This window comes from Xiphophorus maculatus, chromosome 22 (assembly GCF_002775205.1).
Source record: "Xiphophorus maculatus strain JP 163 A chromosome 22, X_maculatus-5.0-male, whole genome shotgun sequence".
In the NCBI taxonomy this organism is placed as follows: Eukaryota; Metazoa; Chordata; class Actinopteri; order Cyprinodontiformes; family Poeciliidae; genus Xiphophorus; species Xiphophorus maculatus.
The window spans coordinates 9,964,829-9,989,127 of NC_036464.1; the positions used below are offsets into that span (position 1 = coordinate 9,964,829).

The 24,299-nt window shown below is 38.4% G+C and overlaps 3 protein-coding genes across 4 annotated transcripts in view; 2 read left to right on the forward strand and 1 right to left on the reverse strand.

The window, feature by feature from the left end:
* The window catches only part of mcu (mitochondrial calcium uniporter), a 65,597-nt gene extending 57,996 nt beyond the window's left edge, over positions 1 to 7,601 (forward strand). The window contains exons 7-9 of the mRNA XM_005810986.3: positions 569 to 772; positions 1,588 to 1,704; positions 3,081 to 7,601. Coding sequence (XP_005811043.1) covers positions 569 to 772; positions 1,588 to 1,704; positions 3,081 to 3,161 — 402 coding nt within the window. The 3' untranslated portion in view covers positions 3,162 to 7,601. The remainder of the gene's footprint in view (positions 1 to 568; positions 773 to 1,587; positions 1,705 to 3,080) is intronic.
* Positions 7,602 to 8,658: 1,057 nt separating this feature from the next.
* On the forward strand, positions 8,659 to 20,502 carry oit3 (oncoprotein induced transcript 3). The gene is made up of 9 exons (XM_023327422.1): positions 8,659 to 8,861; positions 12,458 to 12,832; positions 13,487 to 13,597; positions 15,615 to 15,737; positions 15,821 to 15,943; positions 17,452 to 17,612; positions 17,693 to 18,105; positions 20,103 to 20,202; positions 20,335 to 20,502. Exons 1-9 carry the CDS (start codon positions 8,804 to 8,806, stop codon positions 20,485 to 20,487), a joined length of 1,617 nt encoding a protein of 538 aa, XP_023183190.1. The 5' UTR covers positions 8,659 to 8,803; the 3' UTR covers positions 20,488 to 20,502.
* Positions 20,503 to 20,546: 44 nt separating this feature from the next.
* On the reverse strand, positions 20,547 to 24,112 carry LOC102223321 (group XIIB secretory phospholipase A2-like protein). 2 transcript variants are annotated; one of them, XM_005810998.2, is made up of 4 exons: positions 23,500 to 24,112; positions 22,965 to 23,053; positions 22,157 to 22,322; positions 20,547 to 22,052 (listed from the first exon to the last, which is right to left on the reverse strand). In XM_005810998.2, the coding sequence occupies exons 1-4, from the start codon at positions 23,987 to 23,989 to the stop codon at positions 21,934 to 21,936; spliced, it is 864 nt and encodes a 287-aa protein (XP_005811055.1). In that variant the 5' UTR covers positions 23,990 to 24,112; the 3' UTR covers positions 20,547 to 21,933. The 2 variants fall into 2 exon arrangements, with proteins under 2 accessions (XP_005811055.1, XP_023183201.1); XM_023327433.1 differs by having other exon boundaries at positions 22,977 to 23,053; positions 23,500 to 24,111.
* Positions 24,113 to 24,299: the final 187 nt, after the last annotated feature.

Here is a 24,299-nt window from a genome sequence, read left to right on the forward strand (position 1 = left end):
AACATTTGCCTCAGCCTTACTTGATTTATAATCCACAATGATGGGGCGTGTAATAAAAAGTCATATTTCCCATCATATTAAGTGCAAACATTTCAAAATTAGTACCACAAACACCTTGATTTTTATTGAAAAAATCCCAAAAACAGTTGCGAAATCCTGGAGGGACTGAAAAGACGTTCAATATTATTTAATTTTAAGAATTTATTTATATTTTAACAGCTTGTTAACGGGTTTGGCAATAGATTCTGGCACAACCGGTCCTTTTAGAACACTCATGATCTTGATTTGGCCCAAAATTAAATTGAGTTTGACACATGTCATATAGAGCTTTTGTGGGAACCCTGATCAGTTTGAAATTACTATTTTACCATTAAAAAATAAAAAAATATCTTTACTTAAGTCAATTTTACAAGACAAACTGAAATATCTTTCGTCTAAAATAATTACTTTTGTTTATTTTGTTTTTATGTTTTATCACCCGTTTGAAGCCTCCAGTCCAACTCGTAAACTGAGTGACTGACCTCTCCGTAAGTCTGGCCGTGCACTTCATGCTGCTCTGTTTGTGCAGGTGAGAGAGGAGCTGAGCAAGAAGGCGGAGCGCCGCACCACCTGGGTGCTGTGGGGCGGCATGGCGTACATGGCGACGCAGTTTGGCATCCTGGCCAGGCTGACCTGGTGGGAATACTCCTGGGATATCATGGAGCCCGTCACCTACTTCATCACTTATGGCACTGCGATGGCAATGTATGCCTACTTTGTGCTTACACGTCAGGTAAGGCTGGAGATTATATAAAGAAGGTGAATTAAGCAACGCATCTTAAAGTGATAAAACAAGTCACCCAATTTATAGTGAATAAATTGTAAAAAAATAAAATAAAATAGATCAGGGGTGTTCAAAATTTGTGGCCTTTGAACTGGTTTTGTGCATTTCAGAAATGATACAAAGTTGACCTATTCAGACTTTTTATTTTTACGCAGGGTAAAATAATAACCAACATGTTCTTTTAATCAAAAATATTGAGTACAACACAAAGTATTTGTCTTTTTATAACAACAGTTTTGTAATAAGTAGAATCCCGTTTGTCCAGAAACTTTTACTGAAAATTCGACTTTGTTGCATCAAATCAGATTTTATCTAATTTATTAAACTTGGCTAATTATAGCAAGCATTTTTGAAAGAACATCCTGTTTTTATGTACTGATGATACATTTGTTCAATCGAGACGCCCAAATTTTGAAAACCAGATGCCTTCCTTTAAATACAGCAGCTGTGCAAAGACTTTTTAAATTCTGGGATCAACAGTAAATAACTTTATTTGCTTGATTTTACTTGAATTTTGGAACACAAATACTTTTGACTTGATGATTTCAACCCAGGTGACAAAAAGCTTGGACACCCCTGACCTAGAGTAAAGAAATCTTTTTTTCACTTTTCATACATTTCCTCTAATTTTAGCTCCAAGGACACAGAGTCTGTTTTTCCCTCAGTGTGATCCGTCCCAGAGACACACAGCAGAGCCTGGAGGACATCTGATAAACTGGTTCTTGTTACAAAATGCTCCATCTTTGTCTCCCTTTAACCTGCAGGAATATGTTTATCCTGACGCTAGAGATAGACAGTATCTGCTGTTCTTCCACAAGGGGGTGAAGAGGACACGCTTTGACGTCGAGAAGTACAACAAGCTGAAGGATGACATCGCTGAGGTACGGGAATTTAGCCTCTTGCTGAAAATCTTGATTGATTTCTTTTTGCTGTCAAGCAGACGCTAAATTAGGCAGAGTGTGTTATTTTGATTGTAAGCAGATATAAGGGGTGTAAATATAGGTACTGTATTTTCAGTGCAAAGTAGAGAAGCTACAACAGTTACTTTGATATCTACTAAAGCCTGGAATGGGATTTCTGTATTTCCCAGGCCTTCTAAAGTCGAGAAAAATTTCAGTTTTTCCAAACTTTAATCCCCATTCTGTTGCTTAGATGTTGTCTTTCCTATTTTGCTTATTTTCTTCCTTCTCTCCTTCCTAGACTCTTGGTGTCCCTTGTGCCCTTACGTCCTTTGTTTCCTGTGCTCTTCCTTCCTTCCACCCTCATTTTCTGCATTATTTCCTTTTTCCAAGTGTTTGTTCTTCTTTTGCTTTGTGTCCCCTTCCTTTCATCCTTTATTGTTTCCTTTTTACTTCTTTCATTGGCCCCTTTGTTTTTCTTGACTTCTCTTCCCTTCTTTCTCCCTCATGTCCTTCCCTCTTTCTCCTTTCTTTTCTTACACTTTTTAGTCACTCCTTCCTCCCTCGGACAGGACGGAGGACTTTGTTTTTGTTTTGTGTCATGTTTTTCCCTCTGTCCTTCCTTCCTCATGTCCTTTCTTTTTCCTCATTTTCTTCTTTGCACCCTTTTTCCCTTCCTGTCTCCTGTACTTCCTTTCTCACCTTCATTGCCTTTCTTTCCACCCTCACCTACTTCCCTTCTTGCTTTCCTTTCTTCTTTTTTGTGTTTCTTTCCATGTTTGGTTTTGCAGGTTCTATATGGAAACCCTTAAATAAGGGTCTTTCACCTCCTTATTTAAATCAGTTGCTACAGCATCAGATACTACAAGCATTATATCTCACTATATAATGCGTACTCCATGTTATTACATCGAAAATCCCTAAGTCTTGTTTGTGGCTCACAATATACTACATCTCAACACTGATTTCATTTCCTACTTTTAACACACACTAAAGGATCTTTTTAAGAAGTCCTGTAACTGTTTTGCAGAATGAGCACATTTCTCATTGTATGTATGTAAATGTTCTCCTCTCTCCTCTCTAAATTTGTAAGTGTTTTAGTACTTTCAGGCTAACATTTCAAATGAGAAATTGCTCCCAATATTTTGCCCGGTGAAATAAAGGTTTAACTAACTAGCTTTAGATTAATATTCACAACACATTTTTCCATTCTGAAATTGGATTTGTAAATTTCAAAATGGAAATTTATAAGTCCAATTTCCATCATCTTTGGAAATTGGATGCTCAAAGATGATGTTTTTGACCAATTAACTTAATAATTGTTATATGTTTTTGTATTTTTCCTATTCTCTGTCCAGGTGGAGCTGGACCTGAAGCGCCTAAGGGATCCGCTCCAGCTCCAGCTCCCGATTCAGCAGCTGCCCAGCGACAAAAATTGATGGCAAGCGTGACTCCCCTCATCTCTGATCTCCTGGAACCGACCCTCTTTCTTCCCCTTCCCCCCCTCTGGTGTCTGATAACCCCCTCTATACCCCTCCTATCCTCCTCTCCTTCTTTACCTGTCCTTTTGTTTATTGTGGAAGGTTGTTTCTTTTTCTTTCCTGGCTAAAATCTATAGTTGGAATTTGAGAATGCCTCAAACTGAAGACTTCTCACAGCTGAAGGATGAAGAGGAAGACGAAGACGGTGAAGATTATCAAAGCAAATTGGATTAGCCTCAAACTCTGGAGGGGCGACCTGCCGGTAAACCGCAGGGATGAATGTGAATTCGCTTGCTTGTAAGCACTCTGAGATAGGGAACATGGCGAGGAGCAGCCTTTGTTGAGTCAGTGTGTGTGTGTGTTGAAGAGGGATCACCAAACGCGACGGTAAACACACACGCGCACACTCTTCCTCCCGGCCTGTGCAGGCTCAAGAGACAAGTTTACAGGAAGTTCTGACTGCAGTCGCACCATCATGGAGACTCTAGTTTCCCTGCGTTCGAACTCTGCCGCCTCCCCTCCCTCTCCGTCGAGCCGCGCCTCCTCCAGGTGACGGGCAGCTTCCCTTCGTCAGGAGCATCTGTATCTCTGCAGGAAGCAGGAACGCCTCGCTTTCTCTTCCTGTTGATGTCCTGTAAGCGGCTTGGCATCCGCAAGTCAGAGAGTCCTACCGACAACAACATCACTGTGTGTTCTTTTATTCCAAAAAAAAAAAAAAAAAAAAAGTTAATATTTTGGCACTTTTTATTTTGAAAGCCATAATATATTTGTTATGACAAAAATATGGGTATATATGTATACAATCAAACAAATGACCAGAGGCTAGTTTTTTTCCCCTTTGTTTTCCAGTGGGGGGAGGAGCTCTCCGACAAACATAAAAAAAATAAAAAATCATCGGTACCTCCTAAAAGGACTCCACTAACAACAGCATTGCACTGTATTCAAGAAATACCTTGTACTAATAGCTTTGTACATTTTCATGACAAGTGCACAATATATATGTGGCGTTCATTTTCAAGAGAAGAGCTCCTGTGCATGGTCTCTGAGAGGGAGGAAGCAACTCTGAAGCCAGATCAGGGTGAAAAATGGCTTTAACTACAAAATACATGTATTTCTCAGCAATGTGAATAAGGCTGTGCTTTATCTCTTTAACCAACCATTGCTGCAGAGTATTGTGCAATATCTTCAATGAAGTTAAAAAAAAAAGAAGAAAAACTTGCCCTTATGTTGGAGTATAACCTAATTCGATTCATGCAAAATAAATCAATAAAATTTCATCCTAAGATGATACGGAATAAAGTCAGAGTTTTCTCCTCCCACTGCTGCTGTAATGGCCTCCCCCCCTGCTCTCAGTGACAAGGCAGGGTAGACTGCATGCTGTGGTATGGCCTCAGTAGAAACTTGTGAACGTGTAGGAGCATTATAGCAATTTTGTACTTAATTGGGCACCTTCTTTACACGCATCCTTTTGACGTCCATCAGCATCTCCATGAAGTTTTGCAACACACCGTTAATTCAAACCATATCTTGATTTTTCTTTAGGCGTGGGCTGGTATGAGATTCTCGCTGCAGGAAAATATCGGACAAAATGCTGTGACTTTACTGTGTTGGGCTGAACGTATCAAATGACCTAATCATGTTGATTTAAAACGGAAAATTGATCTTGCTACACCAAAAATGTAAATAAATGCAAGTATTAAAATTATGTTAAATATTTTGCATTATAACCCCTCATTAAATTTCAAAGTAGTTTTTGACTGCTTTGTGCGAAATACTATACATTTTTGCCACTGTTCTGTTTATTATATTAACAGAGGCACTGATCACGCTTTTCCGTGCAGATGTTAATTTTATTTACATTTGACTTAACACTGACTATAATCAGAAGGTTAGTCTTCAATTGAACAGAAAAAATAAGGAGTTACAAGATTATCACCATCTAAGCATATGACTATCCTTTTATCAAACATTTTATTTACTCAAAAAAACTGCATCAGAATATGTCCTCTTCCCTGATGAACCCAAATGATGGGATTTCTTGGTTTTGATCCAATAAATAATCAGATTTTCAGTATTTAAAGGAAAATTGGTCAGACGGGTTTAATTTGTCAGATTAAATGTCGTTAATAAGTCGATCTTCTCAAGTCAGTAGCAGACAGAGACCAACAGGTGGCACTGCTTCAGATTTCAGAACTATTTCCAAAAAGTCAAATTTGTCTTTTGCTTCAGTCAGCTGAGTGGTGGTGTGCAGCATTGAGCTAGTCTATGCTCCATAACACCTGGAAAAGCAAAATATTACTGGAAAGCCTCTCAAAAAAAAAAGATTTAGTCCGTAGGGAACGATATGACAATTTTAGCACCGTTGAAAAGGTAACTTTTAAAACTCTTGGTACCGGTAGCCGGCCCATGCCTAAAGCTTTTTTGCAAATGTTTACTCCATGAACTTCTTTCAGAACGGCAGAGTTTTCTGTTCAGGGTCCGGTTTGTCGGCCCCAGCAGGGGTCTCGGCATTTCGCTCCCTTCGCCATTTTATCCCTTCATACTTTCAGTCGTTTGGTACCATCTGCCATTGGATGGGGCCCTCTAGGACGTTTTTCATCTGCTCATGTTCTACTGGTTGTCTGACTCCAGTAATTGATATCCACCAGCAGATGGCTGATCAGAGTTATCTTGCTTTGATTAGGAGTCAAACTCTGTTCTTTTTCATATGAGTGAACTGGTTCAAAAAGGGATCAGAACCTAAATGAGAGGAAATATGGTGTAATTAGAAGTTTTCACAAAATATATAAAATCATCTGTGAGATTTGACTGTTATATGCGCGTTTATCTCTATAATTCATGTAAATACTTTGTGAAGTGATAAAAAAAAAATGTTTGTTTTTTTTGGCATGAAGAAATGGCTTGAGTAACTCTTCATAGGAATATTGGATGCGAATTGACAAAAGTACAAAGTGAGCCCCCTAGTGATCCAAAGCCCATTTTTTTGATCATTTATTTTTGCTCCAAAGACAAAGCCAGTTGTTTTGACTCTGAGCTTCCGTCACTCGGCCTGTGCAGCGGGGAGGCGCCGTCCCCCAACATCCTCCTGCATGGAGTTCAGGACCATCCTGAGCTCGAGTCCTGCTGGGGAGCGGATCTTTCATATTAAAGTGCATGCTTTGGGCTCGAATCATTAATTAGCCTTGCAAATCTAAAGACAGGATAGAGCCTTATCTGGTGCATTGTGTGTGTTTGTTTGTGTGTGTTATTGCTTAGAGAAATTGTGCCTTTTGGATAATAAATGACGTAATCTGTGTTGAGATCTTGGACTTAAATGTTAGGCAGATTCAGAGACAAAGAAAGGCAGAAACGGGTTTGTTTGCGAAGTGGAAATACATTTTAAAATGTTTAAACGGTGCAAAAATTTAAGAAAGTTTCTGCATCTGTGATTCTTTTGCTGCTTGTCAGTGCAAGTAATAGTTGATGTTTCCTGAATATATCTGCTTTCACACACAATACACTCAGATCCTGTAATAGTTGGCTGTTTGTGGTCTGGTTCCTCCCCTCTGCTGTCTCTCTGTCCGTCGTCACTTTCTCCGTTTTTTTGTTTTTGTTTGTTCGAATCATACCATCCACCGTTTACTGCCTTTTGTTTGTCTTTATTTTTTTTCTAAACAAACTATATCAATTATAGGGAAACTTATGCTAAAGAGGGTGTTGCATGAATGTATGTTTACATGGAAACTTATCTAAAAAGAAAAAAAAAGATGATTTATTCCAATACGTGCAAAGATAATTTAAGGAACGTCGTTTGTAGAGATTCCTAGTTGTAAAAAGGGACAGCAGGCGGTTCTGCGTCTTTAAAATCCAGCCTGCCAGACGTCATCCAAGTCCCAGCCAACCAACTGCTTAAATCCAGTCCATTTTTATCTTATGTATTCCCAGTATCCTGGTCCTCACTGTGTGTCCTCGTTCTCCGATAAGTGAAAAATCCCAACAACAAAGGCCTGAGAGCCTCTGTGCTAAAAGAGAGACGTCAGTTTAATGCTTTAAAATTATCTGGGAACACCTCCGTTTTTTTTCACCCATCCTCGCCTTTGTTTTCTCCAAAGTATCATTATTACTCTACATTTTTTGATGTGCGTTGAGCTTCAGATTTTTGTGATTGATTTTGTTTGGACATGCTTAAGATTGAAGCAGAACATAGGACTGAATGGATCATGTACTTCATTCGGACCTATTCTACTCTGTTGTTTTTGTTTGCTTCAGTTGACATGATGCTGTAATGTTGGCGAAACAAAAGATAAATAAATAAAGAAAGAAAATGTAAAATCCTGTATCATTTATGAAATATGTATAAAAGAGAAATGTAATTCAATTATCAATAAAATCCTTATCCAGGTTTTGGAGCTAATGGTCCCAGTGAGAGTCTTTGTTTTTATTGTGCAGCTGATGTTTATAGAAATCCATGACTTCCTCTGGTTTTCATTAGCATCTGGTTTTACTGGAAGATATCTGTAAACGGAACACATCACATTCGCTTTGTGTAGGAGTGAAATTAAGACATATCAATCTATAAATCCTTGTAATATTTGGTTAAAGTTAACTAATAAACAAAAAGTATATTTAATTCATTACACAAAGAATTCTATATTTTAAGTGTTTATTTCTGTAAATGTAAATGGACGCAGCTCTGGCTAAAAAGAACGTCATACCAGTAGGAAAACTTTGAGGTGGTCAATGTTGGTCAACCTGCTTCCTAAAGGACAGTATTTGGATCTCTGTTCAACTCAAACATTTTCCAAAACACAACAGCGAGTCCTGATGTAAATGGGAATATAATAAAGGTTTTAAATGGCCCAGTCAAAGTATGGACTTAAATCTGATTGATATGTTGTGGTCTGATCTTAAACCGATCTTGATTGAAGCTGCATTTAGGCCACATTTAGTTGTGTTTACTAACTTCTACTCAAATCTCCATGTGCCTCTTGTGTGTTTTTAAAGCAAATATTCATTTTAATTCAGTGGTTGAGAACAATGTCCTCACATAGTTCAAAATAAAGGTTTATAAATAATTGTGATGTTTAATAACATACATTACTGGATATTGTGTTCAGTTGAGTCAAGAATTTAAATTCTAATAATTTAAAACAATAACTATTTTAACTTGACATTTTGAGTGAAAGTTTTCTTGCATAATATGAAGTAAAGTGATTAAAATCACAACAGGAAGTTATAACAACTCAGTTCAAGATCAACGTTAGGGTTTCTTGTTGAATCAACTTGATAAATTTTAATTTTTGAGTTTTGAGTTAACTTTACTTTACTTTACACATGTTTTACAGTGTAGTTTTTACAGCACTGCAAGATCCATTATGCTAAACCAAACACTCCAATCATTCCCAGCACAACAGCAAATAAATAAAGAGTGTAAATGAAGGAAGGAGGACAGAGGGCTAACAATGGAAGGGTGATCTCGCCTGTGGATTTGGCCAGTGGAAGGTCAAGAGTTCAAGGTGGGAAAGAGGCTTTCCAATATGACACAGATAAGGGGCAGCTATTTAAGGCAGACATGAGAAGTAAACTTATTTAAGTGAAGAACTCAGATAAAACGATCCACCATGATGCTCTTAGTTATTCTCAATCTTCTGCAGAAGGTTCTTGGACTTGCAGGTGTAGGTGAGTGAATTGTTCATGTATTTATACACCAATTATTGTTCAGACGGTTAACATGCAGTGAAGAGTTTATATCGTACCAGCCGTGTTTCAGTCATTTCTTCTGCTGCAAAACTAAATTACATGGTTTCTCTAGTCTTAAGGTATATTATCTCCTATAGTCTTAGATGCACAACCTTTTTAAAGTGGCCAGTGCATGAATGTTTGTTATATGTGGATTTGAAACCAGACATTTACATGCACTTTATAAACTCGTTATTTTTCTCTGATGTGATCAACTTTGTACATAATTTAGTGATATATTGATTCATTGATATTAACATCCTTACTGATCACTTGTGAGATTTATTTGATATTTCTATATAATACTCTTTTCTCATGATGCCATCTGTTTTCTGAAGTCCATCAGTTATGCAGCTAAACACCAACACAACATGGTGCCACCCACATTTTATTTCACTGTTAAGATTCTGATCTTGCAACCCACTTCCTTTACGCAATTTGTAACAGCCATTATAGCCAAATACGTTTAGTTTGGTTTCATCAAACCTCATGACTTGCCTCCAAAATTGAGCACTTTGTGAAACTTTGTGAATGTAAAGTAGTAGAACAATCTCTCTCATATCTTCCTGATAAATAGAAACAGTTTTAGTACTGACTGACCCAGAGATTATCGTCCACATAACAGGCAAACATTTATTCCAGGAATACCAGAACTGAAGTAAATGGTTTTAATACAGAGACTGTAAAATCATAGCAATCTTCAGCTTTATTAATAACTAGACTTAAATTAAAATAAGGCACAAATACATAAATAAGGCAAAAATAAACACTGCTCAGACTCATCCAGACTCAGTTGTTCAGGCCCCATCTGGAAGATTTAACGCTCACATTAGCATCCGTCCTCATGAGTCAGCGCTCAGCCGTTTCTGTGCAGCTGGAACTGGAGAGCTTCGGGTCAGTCGTATGTCTCCACCAGAGGAAAAAATTGCTGTTAATGTTGGGGGTATTTTTATTGCCCGGTGCAAAAGATGAAGTGTCTGATAGGAAAAGCTCATGCAGCTTTTAGTTTACGCACTCATCCCATAAAAGGTTGTTTTTATGTTTACTCCTTCTGAAAGGAACAAACACCTCAGAATTCACTTTTTCTATCAGAAACTAAAAAATATTAATAGACGAACTTTGCATTGTAGTTAAAGTAATTTGAATTAAATCCACACATTACAAAATGTAACTGTAACCTTTGTGACCCTTTCATACCTTTTTACATGATGGGCCAACATAAAGTATCACAGAGCTGCTAAGTTGGGTGCTAAAGGGATAAATTGTTTTCAATTTTTAAATTGCAGATAAAAATCTGAAGAGTGCTAGCCATGTGTATTCTGTTACAGTTTATTTATTTAGACAATAAGAGGAGAGATGGATGGTGCCAGGTTACAGGGGAAAAAATGCTAATTACCGCCTAATTACACACAGATGAATGTTTGAAAGACTTTATTTCGGTTAATTATGATGTTTATCCACTTACAGGTTATAAAAACATATTTCAAATTAAACTATTACGTCACACCAATAAAAAACAGAAGTTTGGGCATAATGAAAATCATATTTAGTACCTTTTTGAAGATTGTCCATTTTCAAAAGCTACTTTAAATCTGACAAATTAGACTCATCAGAACTTACAGCTGCTCTAATTTATTGAATACTGTAAATACTTAAGATAAAATTGAGTGAGCAGATTGTGGGTGAAGTGTTACCAGCTCACCTGTTTCCTGCCTCCATCTTGTCTCTGAGGATGTTGAGCAGATCAACCTCCTGCTGTTTCTCCGGTCCATCTACAAACTCATTAACAGTCTCACTCTCGCCTGCATTACCCACGCCTGTCATGTCTTTTTTGTTTAGCATATGCCTCTTAATTACTGTGCTGAGAGGACATGGAGTGGAGAGAAACTATTGACTATTCTTCTGCACTTTGTTTACAGCTTCCACTTTTTTTTTTCAGCTGAACAACTGAAAACGGACAGAAGTTTCAGAATAAAGAGTTCTGTGTTGACAGCTCATTGGCTTTTACCTCAGTCACACCTGACCCCGTGTTTCCATTTATCTTGGTTGGATCCAAATGAGCAGGACAGATCGTTTAGAGGGAGTTATAATGTTTGCTAATGGCAAAGCAGAGACTCTAAAACCTGCTCTAAACTACAGGTGCATGCCAATGAATTTAAATAAAACAGAGTAGAAAGGAACAGAATTTATTTCAGTATTTCAATTAAACAGTGAAACTCAGATACGGTCATAGTTACGTACAAAGTGACCAATAAAGAATTTATTAAACATTCATTACTTGTTGCTTGTGCACAGGATTTTTTTCTTCCACTCCACTTTCCATAAAAGCCACTTTCAGTGACAGTTTAGTAGACAATTGTTGAATTAGAGGTCTTCCCCATAATTGTGTAGGTAGTGATCTCAATCGAAACTGTTTTTGTTATTTTTATGCAACATTTTGATTTTCTTAATGGAGTTTTTCTGGTTTTTATTCACTGCAAGCAATAATCATCTAAATTAGTAAAAATAAACTTTTGAAACTCATCACGCTGTCTATCATGAATATATATAATACATGAGTTTCACATTTTAAATTGACTTCCCGAAGTACATGAAAAAATATATTCACATCTATTAAGATTCGGGTGTAATTAATGGAGAGAACATCAAAGCTAAGAGTCTCATCTAGTTTCACATTAAGCTAAATTAAAGTGACATATTTTCTCACTAATACAGATTTGATTTCCAAAATGTCGGTCTCCATCCAACTGTAATGGAGCTGGATTAAAGTACGGCTGTGGCCTCCAGAACTCACAGCACTGGAAAATAACCTGTGGAAAGTGTTAGAGAGCCAAGCTGAGGGAAGGATCATAAGAATCAGCCAAGAGTGAAAGCAAATGGCTGTAAGGAATGGGCAGCATGAGTCTGTTTTTGAGTTTCTGGGAGTCAAATTCTGCCTCTCTGATGGAAGGTGGTGAAAAATGAGCCTGAGCCTTCAGAAGCCCTGACTGGACTCAAACCGAGTCGGATGCTCTGCACAATGTTAATGCAGAAATCTCAAGGACAAAAAACTCAAAACTCAGAGAAACTCAGAGAGTAAAACTGACCAGACTGAAATGTCACCGTCTCAGAACAATTTAGTGCAACTAAATGTACTGAACATGTTTTGCATAGCCCAAACAAAACATTCTAACCTGTTCTGGGAAGCGTAATAGGTCATCTTTGATATCTTATCTTGAGGGACATGTTGCTCTAAAGCAGGGGTTCCCAAAGTCGGTCCTCGAGGGCCGGCATCCAAGCATGTTTTAGTTCTTTCCCTGGTTTAACGCACCTGGATCAAATGATGGCTCATTAGAAGGCCTAAGAAGAACATTGACTTGTGGAAAAGATTGTTGGTACTTCCAGGGAGAGAACTAAAACTTGCAGGATGCCTGCCTTCGAGGACCGACTTTGGGCACCCTTGCTCTAGACAGTAATATTTCAGACTGTAATAAAGTCTTTCAAAGTTTCTGCTCACACTTGATATGTTTCTGATGTTGCACACCCTCTCTTCTCAGCTCTTGACCCCTGCTCTGCCTACATCAGCTTGAACGAACCTTGGAGGAACTCGGACTTCCACGTCAACCGGTCGTCCAGTGTGCCCCTGTGTGACAGCCACATGTCTGGGGAGTGGTACCGCTTCACTGGCATGGCCGGGGACGCGATGCCTACCTTCTGTATCTCTGAGAACCACTGCGGGACCCACGCCCCCGTCTGGCTCAATGGCACCCACCCACAGCTCCATGAGGGGATTGTGACGCTGCCAGTCTGCGCCAGCTTCAAGGACAACTGCTGCCAGTGGAACGCCAGCATTGATGTGAAGGCCTGTCCTGGAGGATACTTTGTCTACCGCCTTCCCAGGCCTTCTGTCTGCTTCCACGTTTACTGCGGCCGTAAGAGAACATCTCAGATTCCTTACAGCTATAATGTAACTTTTACAAAAAGATGTTTTTTTTTGTTTTCTTTTTACATATTTCTTAAAACTGTCCTGACAGTATATGAGATGGATAATCTGGATAAAATTAAGTTTCTCCACTTCCTCCCTGAGCTACTATTGCCATCTCAAGAAATGTGTCGCTCCTGGTTACAAACAAGAGCTAGGAGAAGGGCTTAGCACTGTCAATCATGCTTGTGTATACGCTGCTCAAAGTGAGCATTGTGCAGAAACATCTTACAGTTACAGGAAAACTGTTTATCTGCTGTCATCATTAGTCATGCTAACTAGCTTGAGCTTTCATGGTAGATTAGCTGTCTGAAGGAGCTGGAGCATAGCGGAGAGCTATGAGGAGAGAGTGTGAGCAGTGCTACACAAGCTTGATTGACAGCGCTAAGACCTTTCTCCTGGCTCTGATTGGTTGGTTCTGTAGTTAGGACTGAGACTACTGGGTGGGATAAGGCACAGGAGTTTGATTTTTTTCACAAATGATCTGTCTCATACTTTCACAACAGAGTGACAGTTTTAACAAATATGTAAATAACTTTTTTTTCTGCTTGTTTAGGAGGCATTTTCATTTTTGGCTGATGCTATTTTTGTGTGTTTTGTGCAGATTTCTATGATATCTGTGATGAGGTGGACTGCAAAGGTCCCAGATGTCCAGAGCCTGAGTGCCGCTGTGCGCCGGGAACTGTCCTGGGACCAGACGGGCAGACGTGCTTGGGTGAGACAGGCGGGGAGGGAGGAAGAGATAAACTGTGCAGAAGGCAGAGATAAACCAGAGGACTCTGAAAACAGATGAGCAGGAAATGTTTGAGGAAAAACAATAACAAGTCAATCAATCATATTGAATTCTGGTTGAGCTTCCACTTGTTGTGACAAACCCCCTCTATGTTTTTGAACGAGCTGCTTGTTTCTCTGTGTTGACTATACTTAACGGTCATGTCAAGTGGTCAATTTCTCTCTTCACTGAAAAAGTAGAGTAAATAGAATAAGATACATGAGAAAAACAAAAACTGGTTTTAAAAAACGTTGGTGAGTCTTTTTTAATGCATCATTCCTGAAAAAAAGAAACTTCTACTTTTATTCATTTTTAAACTGCTGCCGAAACATTTTAGTTGGTTTTATTTTACTTTCATCCCTCAACAGAAAAGTATAAGTATTACGTTATGAACTGAAGTTACGGTCAGATGTTCAAAGGCACTCATCATACAAATGAATAGCATATTGATTTTGAGCTTTTAATGTTTCATTAAAACAGTTTTTCCCCCACAAAGTAATAACAAAGTAACAACTTTTATTATTCTTAAAACAGACATTTTTGTGAAAGTTTGAAACCACAGGGAGTTTTCTGTAATACACAAGCAATCTAAGATTAAACAGGCTAATTTACTTACACCCCTAAAGTCAATTAGCAAGTTGGATTATGATGAGGTGTTATTGACATGTTTTCATGCATTTTCCCTGCAAAACCTCTGCTTATTGTTTAAGTTAAAGTGGGTTCACTGCTGTTTCCAGAATATGATTGGCTTGAGATCATAAATTATAATTTTTGAATATCTTAAGCAAGCTGAGATGAAACTACTGGAATAACCCAAGACAACCCTGCAAAGGTAAAACTATTTAAAACAGCTCAACTAATATTGATAAGAAAATTTGCCAAATGTTGAGCCAAAATTATGCCAGAACCTTAGCTACAAAATTAGTTGTGTATGTACTTACTTCACATAATATTTACTTCAAAACCAATTCAAACTTATGCACCTAAAAAACACTGAAGTATATAATATAATCATTTCATCCTGAGAAAATAATTGTTTAAATGCATGAAGATTTTTGTTTCATGCCTCTTTCATAACGTTTATTTTTACCACCAAAAAATGCTGCATTTATACAGCTAGTTTTCATGCCACAAATGTTTTTATTTGCTTTTTATCCATATTAGCAGTGAGTGCTCACACCTTGACAGCATTATAATACAAGGAAACACATGCCTTCTATTTTCTTACATCCTGTTCCTGTTGTTTTCATTTAGCATAGTAAAAGGACTGCAAGGACAACGTGCTAATAGTAAAAGGGAAGTCACGGGTCTTTAACAATTTTTTATCTGCATCACCAGAAATGCAAATCAAAGATTTACATTTTTAAAAGTGCTAAAACTTTGCTAAGAGTAACCCAAAATAACAATGTTTAAAAAGTATTTACATTTTCTATTTCTCTTGGTTGTTCTCAGTAAATAACTGGGATTAAAAGCTATGCCAATCCAGTCCGTTTACATAATAAAAACTGACAACTTTTCAGACGCATCCATTTAAAAGTTTGAATAAGGTCAGAGTCTATTAAAAATGATGAATGAGTGTAATGTCCTCTGATGTCATGCAGAAGGTTTATGCATCTGTCCAATGTGTGGGAGCCCATAAACCTACAAACTGCCATTATCTCATCAGTCACTCATAAACCCAATCAGGCTTTCTGGAAATGACTTTCTCCATCCTCACACCGGCCACTCTCTCCTGCACTCCCACATTACTCTTCACTCTTATTTCATCCGTCATTATTTCTTCACCGGGCTCCTCTCAGCATTATAAGTTCCATTTTAAAGCCCATCAATCATCATCTATGAAAAATGAAAATGTATTGCCTGGAGGTGATAAACTCCACCCATCTGCGGCTCGGTGGATTAAAACAAGACTCATCTGATGATAGTATCTGACTGTAGGCTCTGCGTCTCCTGTGTTCAGATGTAAATGAGTGTGATAAAGAGAATGGCGGCTGTGCCGAGGCGTGTGTGAACACCAAGGGTTCGTGGCGTTGTGAGTGTGGACGAGGACGTGTGCTGGATGAGGACGGACGCAACTGTAGAGGTATATGACTCTCCAAACTGAGATAATGAAACAGGAACCAGCTTTGCATTCTCACTACTTTCCTTGCTCCTTGTCCTCTGTAGAGATTGCAGGTTGTCACGTCAACAACGGCGGATGCAGCCACGTCTGCTCCCAGATGCGAAACTCCTATCAGTGCAGCTGTCCCCGAGGGCTGGAGCTGGGAGAAGATAAAAGCACATGCCAGGGTGGGTGCCTGTGTGTGAAGCAGGTAGATGTTTTAGATAAAGAGTAGACACATGCTTTTATTTATCTCCAGGGGTCTAACAGATAAAAAGCATTTCCAACGGCATTAACAGCAACATTCAATCTGTGATCGTTTTTATAATAACTCGTCTTTAACAACTTTACCATTTTAAAGAAAATATTACAACAGCCACATTGAGCTTTTTGTTTCTGGGCATTTTATTTATTATCACATATGATATTGCTTTCCAGAACTTACGAGGTGCTTTCCTGTGACTTACCAGATAATTTATGGGAAAGTCCCACAATTTGTGCCGCTTCATATTACTGTTCAGTTCATAAAAATACCTAATAAGTTTCAGGAAAATACCCAATAAGTCCTATGAATACTGTAAAGTATTGCATGTCACGTCATAATACAGTCCAGCATGTGAAAGTACTCAGTAAGTTCCAGAAAGTTGACCAGTAAGTTCTCTAAAATGTAAAAAAAAAATACATGAAAAGTTTCAGGTAAATGACCAAGAAAGTTCAAAGTTTGAACCATTTAGACTCTGGGAAAATAATTCTTTGAGTACATGAAAAACGTTTGATAAGTTTATGGAAATAACTTACATTGAAAGCTCCAGGAAAGTAACTGGTAAGAAAAGTGGGTAAAGTACCCAAAAAATACGCAAGTAGAAATATTTTACAGTGATTTCATCAGAAAAATATAAAATTCTGTGAGAATCTGGTCATTTGAGGCCTAACTTGACAACAATACTATACAAATATCTAATTACAAAGTAAAAGAAATAAGGAGACAAGTAATTTGTATAATATTAAACTCATGTGGTATTTATAGTATATAAATCTAAACAGTGTAAAGTACTTCCAGTGACAATATGTAGTGTTTACTGTACACGTACTTGACCTCCAAATAGCACAGCAGGTTCAGCAGATAGAAAATAACACCAGAACAAAGCTTGTATATGAACAAGAGGTCTCACTGTGACATAAACTGTAGGTGTGTCGGTATTTGATGCAAGGTGAGCTAAAATATCTCTGTTCTTCTTACAGTGAAGTTATACTCACAGGAGTTTTACTCAAATAAGTGTAGCAATACTTTAAGATAATATTAATCAAGTAAAAGTAAGAGTAAATTGTTGTAAAACCTCTCCTGGAAGTATTATTTTCCAAAATGTTACTCAAGTAAATGTGACTAGTTACTATCAACCTCTGACGGTAAGTTCCAGAGAAGTAACAATAAATTGCAGAACACTTCTAGGAAAGTATCTGGTGAGATCTGGGACGTCAGTCAGTAGGTTTCAGGTACGTTTGAGCAAAGTACCTGGTATGTTCAAGAAGAGTGCCTGCTACGTTTCAGGTAAGTTTCAGAAATTACACAAGGAAAGTTCCAGAAAACTATTTCTTAGTTTTGGGAAAGTATAGGTTATATTGTGTGTATATTTGCATGATTTTATGTCATTGTGGGCATCAGTGAGAGAATACGATTCCTCTCATTCTCACCCAGTGCCAGTCCGGTGTGATCCCAGCTCGATTACGGTGTCAGTTCCTAAAGACCTTGTTGGAGGTCTGGAGCTTTCACTGACAAACTCTTCCTGCCAAGGAGTCTCCAATGGCACCCACATCAACCTGAGCTTCAGCCTCAAAACCTGTGGCACAGTGGTGAAGGTCAGCTGCTTTGCTTTACACTCTAAGAGTAAACAGAGTCGAAAGGTGAAAGGTGAAGGCTAAAAAATGTTTCCTCCCAGGTGACAGAAAACAAGATAGTTGGGACCAACCTGGTGACGGGCCTGCCCAAGAGCATCCCCGGCAGCAGCAGGGACTTAATAGTCCGAACCGGCAAGTTATTGCTCCCGGTGACATGTGAGTTCCCCAGGGAGTACCAGGTGTCGGACGGGTACCAGGCAACTCTGCAGGGCTCGGCCTTGGAGCTGGAGAGCCACAGCGAGGGCGTCTTTGGGTTTAACTTGGAGCTGTTCAAGAACGCAGAGTTCTCTGAGCCCTACCGCAGCCCGCCGCAGCTCCACCTCCACGACTCGCTTTTCTTTGGGGTGGAGCCGAAGGAGAGAGTGGAGGGCCTCTCGGTCCTGGTGGAGAACTGTTTCGCTACTCCAGGACCCAAAGCCAACCAGGCCCTGAAGTATTACCTCATCAAAGATGGGTGAATATTCTATCTATTTATTATTTATTTAGCCTGAAACAGCTAAAGACTTAAACTATGCTTTTCATCCGTATGTATTGTTCTGTTGGACATGATTTTTTCCAAAAAAATGACTTCACAGAAAAAAAATATCTTCATATTCTATATTTATTATTTCACAAGGTTTACTTAACAAGAAACCAAATTTATGTTATTTAACTTGAATTAGTCTTTCCTCAGACAGTAACTTAAATGCAGATCAAAACTAAAGTTGTTTTAATATTATTGCAAGAAAAGAACAAAGAAAAAAATGCATCTCAAAAATTAAATTTTGTAACCCTTCTTAATCAAAAAAATCATTTTGAGAGTAATTTATATTGTTTAAGCAATATTTCAAACTACATTAATTCAGTTCACTATTTTTTCAGACTTTATTTTCTTCAAATTATTTTTTCAGATTTTATATATTTTACTTATTCAGATTTAAATTTTACAAAAATGAAAAAAAGAAAAGATTATTTGAAAAAAAAAGAAAAATAATTTGAAAAATAAAATCTGTAAAAAAAAGGAAATAGAAAATCAGCTGTTCATGGAGGAGAACACTCTGAAAACAGCTGATTTGGGTTCTGATCAGATTTACATTTAATCTTGCAAGAGTCACAGAATCGGCTGCAGCTTCACCAAGACCTCACTGGATGCCTGACAGCTGCAGGACAAAAAAAATCCAAACTTCTTCAAAGCAATGTCATCCTCCACAGACTGGCAAATGTAGAGTGAAAACATAAAAGCTGGAGCTAGAAAAATTTAAAGTCCTATCACTTTTACGTTTCAGTGTGAATTTTCCCTTTGCTGCTGTACTGGCACCAGCAGGGCAGCTGCATAATTCAATTAGATTTATGGTTACTTAAAATGAAAATAATGTATTGGCACCCTTCCTATGTGCAAAAAGTCTAAAAAATATATAGTTGTTTGTGTGTTTTTGGAGCATCATCCTACATTGAGTTTACAGTTGGAGAAATGCAGGAAAGAGCATCTTGGAATTAACAAGTCTCAGTAACAAAGATTTTTTTTGTCTCACCATTATAAATTTAAATGTTTATTGTTTCCTAAACTCTAATGGGAATGTAATTGGATCTGTGTGTTTGGGTCAACTGAGAAAAAGATTGAGATTTTTAGCAACAAACACGTCTGTTTGGGTTTGGAGTGAAACATAAATATGTGTAAAAGTACCACATGAGGGAGGATTCTGGAGGCTTTTTTTCCTTCCAAATGCAGTATCTTAAATTATTATAAAAATCTAGTGGCATCAATCAGAAAGTTAAAAATGGGCTGTAGTTGGGTTCTTCAACGGGATAATAAAACATGCCATAAATGTACAGTCACAGAAGACGTTAACCAGATTCTGTTAGGTTTTTGGGTTGTTTTGACTTGCATTGGGGGTTTGATTTATTCCTAAAATATTCCATTTATTTCAAGACAAAAAGTAGTCCATAAAAAAAAATAAAATAAAAATTCTAGTTTCATTGTTATTCTGTCTTTCTATGATTAGCTCATCCTTGTGTCTGTTTTAACTTTCTTCAGTCTGTCTTAGTGATTCTAGTTTACCATATTTTGTTCTTTTGTCTGGTAATGTGGTTTTATTAGGTTCATTATGTTTAGTCATTCTTTAGTGCTAGATTTATTTTCTAGTTCCTCTGTTGCGTACTCTCGCTCTGCCCCTGTGCCATTTTCTCTCTCTCTCTCTCCCCTCGCACCTGCAACCTGTTAGTAATCAGCCTGGTTCATTGTTCCAACATTCACACTCCCAGTATTTATTAATTTCTCTCTCATTCCTTTTCACTTGATCCTCTGGTTATTTTCCACGTTTCATTCATCAAATTCTTTGTTTATTTGCTATCTGTGGGTTTCTCTAGATTAGAACAGCTGATGCTGACTAACTGCCTTTAAAAACCCATATGGATGAGCAGGTGCTGTGGCCAAACATCCACTGCTTTTCTGACTCTGTTTTTCTCACTCAGATGCATCTCAGATGAAACGGTGACACAGTATTCATCAAAGGACCAGCTCTCCAAGCATTACCACGTCCCCGTCTTCAAGTTCATTGGCAAGGACAGCCAAGTAAGTAAAACTAGCATGCTGGGAGCCAGCATGAATGTGTGAATTGCTCTGTACTGTAGAAACAGACTGCAATGAATTACCGGTATAAGATGCCATTTGCCTCAAAAACAATATGGCTTCCTGTTTCTGCAGCAAGTGTTCCTCCACTGTCGGGTGTTGGTGTGTGGGTCAGGAGACACCCGCTGCACCCAGCGCTGCCGTGGACGTGCACGACGGGAGATTTGGATTAGAAACGATCAGCAAAAGCAAACATTGAACAAAGGACCTATTTACATCATACCTTAGACGAGTGTCTCTAAAACAACCAGTAGCAAATATGCCAACACATAAATTACTCTTGCAAATGAGGTGACCCTTTCAGTTTATTTGGTAGTTAAAGCACCAAATAGATGCAGACATACAGTCCATTGCACTGTCCCTTTATAGTCCTACACACATAAATACACATACACACAGAATACACATATTCTTCCGAGCTTCAGCGTCTCACAGCTGCATTACTGACATTATAATGATTGACATTCAGATTACAAACCTGATGGCTGGGCCCACAGCACAGCAGATGTTTATCAGGATGCCATTGTAAGGACATTTTCTCTGGATTGATTGCAGCTTCGAGACTCAGACTAGTTTAAATTTCATACCATCATTAACTTGGAAAACAACACACGGCCCTTCCACTGATGCATTTTGACTCATTTGCTGAGCTTAATCAAAGCGCTGGGAGCATGTCAGATATTATGCACATGGTTCATTACTCTGGAAGCTAACCTATAGCTAATGTTGTCATTTAACTTCAAATTAGATAGAAAGTAAAAACTAACTTAAACTATGTGGTGTAGTAGGCATTCGACTTGTTATTGAAGATGTGTGAGAAATTTTAGACGGCAGCACACACACTGCCGCTTGCACTCCAGTTATTATCTTGAAATTTCAATCAAGAGAAAATTAATCCGACCAAAATATTCTTCTCATCTTTATATCAGGTGTTTTGTTTGGAGTCATCAAGTAATTTATGGTAATGGAGTCATAGAAGACCAAATTTGACCTACAATGAGGAGGTAAATATGCATAGGCAATTAATTCAGACGCTAAAGGCCATCTTCAGACTCACAATATCTGTTTGGACCCTGTATTAATAAATCTTCTGAATCACTGAATTCCCCGTTTACATCTTTTTAATTTCCTCATTTCTGAATCTTAAAGGGATAGTTCAGATTTTTCCATGTTTCTGTTATAAGCAGTTAATATCTTGCCTGCTTAACTCTCCTTGCTGCCTGTGAAAGTCTGGACAGCTTTATATCTCACTGATAAAAGCATTTTTAGTTTAAATTGTTCAGCTAAAATAATAGCCCCCTAGCTAGCTAGCCGTTAGCATTCCATAGCTCTGAGGATTTATGAAACCTTTCAAAAACGGGAACTATTAAGAGTTTCACCACATAGCAATAGCTTTGGAGACTGAAATTGTTTTATGAGATAATTTTTTCTGTTTTGGTCTTTGCCGTTTTCAGGCTAGCTGTTAGCTTCATCTAATCTGAATTTATGCAAAATGAAGACACCTAAAGCTATTAACTGCTCATAGCCTCTCTGTTGAACTCCACTTCATATATTCGGAACTATTCCTTTAAGAGGACTCTCTTGAGAAGTGTCTTCTCTTGTTGTAATATGTGGAAATGTCCATGACTCTGTTATCTTTGAAATATACAGAGGAGTGGGCCACAGTGTTCTGTGTTACAGTTCATCTCTCTCTTCTCCCTCGCAAATACACGATGCCCTCTGGCTGTTCATGTAAGGTCTGCAGCCCAGAGTCCACACTGTGTTGTAGAGGGCATCTGCCATTGATCCACAAGCTGATGGAAGAAAAATACATGAATGATTTTTGTAATTCCTTCCTGTTTATTAAAATAACCAGGTTATTTTAATAAACAAAACCAAAGTTTTGCAAAAATCTCACCTTGCACTTTGGACACAAACCCCAGACTCTTCTTCAGGTCAGAGCAGATGTCATGGAGGCACGAGCGAAACTTGGCATCACAGTCGTACTTGTTCACAGCGCAAGTGTCGTAGCACACATCCAGCTGGTTGCAGCACCTTGTCATAGCAGGGATTCCCACGTCAAGCTGGTGTAAAAGAGAGCAATATGTCAACTTGGTTCACCAATTCACAGGGTATTGTTGTGGCTACCAGGGGTCACGCTAGAGTTTTTCGTTGACTAATGGTGTCAAAAAAATCCTGTCATATTTATTTTTGCCCCTCAATTTTTAAAATGGTTAAATTTCATTTTCATTCATAATCCACGTTGTGTCATCATCAAGATGAATACATTTAACTTTTTCTCTGACAAAGTTTTGAAATAGGGTAACATTTCACTTATTGAAGTGATCAGTAGTCAGCAAAGTTTCTGAGAAGTTTCTGAATGTTACCTAATCCTGTAAGCATGAGAATAATTTTTGAGACTCAGAAATGTCCACACTTTTTCTAGAAAATTTCTGAGATAATCTAAAAAATTTAGCTGTTTCTCTCCAATTTTGGTCTTTACTCTTCCTATTCTTTATATATATATGTATATATATATATATATAAAATGGCTGTAATTTGCTGTCATATTGATTTAAATAAAATAAGTGCCTCTAATTTCTCAAAATGACGAAAGGCCGTGAGATTTTTCTGTTCCTTTTATCAAAAACAACAACAACCCTGTTGTAGATGGAAAATACTCGGATAATTGTTGGCGCTGATGGTGCTATGAGCAGGCCACCTACAGCAGCATTCACCTGGAAGCCCACGAGAGACGAGCTGCAGCCGTTGGGTTCTTGATGCTTGTAGCCGGGCCGAGGAAGTGGGAGTGCTCCTGTGGAAGAATAAGAATGAACACAGCTGTTCTGTGAAGGTCCCAGACATTTGTTACAGATCTCTGTCAGGTGTCATGCAACATATGTTTGAGAACATCTGCAGCTGATCTTGTGTAGAGATGATTCATGAAGACTTCAGAGGTTTGTTAGACAACATTAGTAATCAAACACACATCCCAATCACAGAGCTACTGTAAATCTCTGCTGTCAGATGTGATGCAACTTCTGTGCACTGATTGCATAACAGAAAGGACCCACGCCGTCAACAAATCCGTTTTAATTCAGGACAAAACATGTTGACTATGTATAATCAAAATAAACCATAAGGACAGTTTTTGGGGATTTCTTAAATCTGCTGTGCTTTTTATTAACACTTTTTGTTATCAGCAACACCTCTGACAGCACCAAAGCTAAAATGTAGTGAAAGTGCAAGATTGATCTTTACCATATCGGCAGCGGTACTGACAGACACCGTTGTGTCCCCCGACCAGCTCCACCAGGGAGTCGAAGTATCCGTGCACCGTCTGGAAACTGTCCCTGATGGAGTTGAGGCTCCAACTGCTTGCTTCTTCTTGTGCCAGTGGTTTATTGGAGGCCTTATTTGTCTGGACTGGCCTGATCTCATTGACCTCCTCTTCAGGTGGAGGTTGGTCCTGAGTAACTGCTTTCTTTGCAAACCCTTCCATAGTGGCAGAGTCTCCATCCGGCTTATCCTTGTCCGTTTCTGGCTCTTTGTCTTGGACTTCAGGTAGGTCTACTCCTGAGTTATCTGATCCAAATATTTTGTCATCAAAAGCATAATCTAGAGGGACATCTTGAGCAACAACAGCAGCAACTTCCCCATCCTCCAAAGCTTCAGTCTGGAAGTACCCCAAGGTGGCACACATTCCTGTAGACACACAGAGGAGGAACAGGGCCGCAGTCCGAAGCAACATGTTCGTCAGCTGGCTACAGTCCGAGCAGTCTTCAGTCAGGTTTCAAAAGAAGGAAGAGCTCAGACAGTGAGGGACATCCCAAAGCTTAGTTCTCACTGACTCTGTTAGCCTGAGTGCAGACTTTGACCTTTGATAAGGTTCTTGTCGACAGCAAGGCACTCTGTCATATCAGGGGTAAAAGTCCGAGCATATCAGCACATAGAAAGGTTGCTTAAATTCAGCTAATTCTCTCATTTTTAGTCATTCTTAAACACGTCTTTGATCACGTTTACCACAGTTTTTAGTCACGACGTGTTAAGTAGATTTTTAC

Excerpts from the sequence above, each read along its gene's own strand:
- oit3 (XM_023327422.1), top strand. The coding sequence starts at position 8,804 with ATGATGCTCTTAGTTATTCTCAATCTTCTGCAGAAGGTTCTTGGACTT. Across the intron at positions 12,833-13,486 it reads CTTCCACGTTTACTGCGGCC|ATTTCTATGATATCTGTGAT; the intron begins GTAAGAGAACAT and ends TGTTTTGTGCAG. Across the intron at positions 13,598-15,614 it reads AGACGGGCAGACGTGCTTGG|ATGTAAATGAGTGTGATAAA; the intron begins GTGAGACAGGCG and ends TCCTGTGTTCAG.
- LOC102223321 (XM_005810998.2), bottom strand. The coding sequence starts at position 23,989 with ATGTTGCTTCGGACTGCGGCCCTGTTCCTCCTCTGTGTGTCTACAGGA. Across the intron at positions 23,054-23,499 it reads TCAGTACCGCTGCCGATATG|GAGCACTCCCACTTCCTCGG; the intron begins GTAAAGATCAAT and ends ATTCTTCCACAG. Across the intron at positions 22,323-22,964 it reads GCTTCCAGGTGAATGCTGCT|CTTGACGTGGGAATCCCTGC; the intron begins GTAGGTGGCCTG and ends CTTTTACACCAG.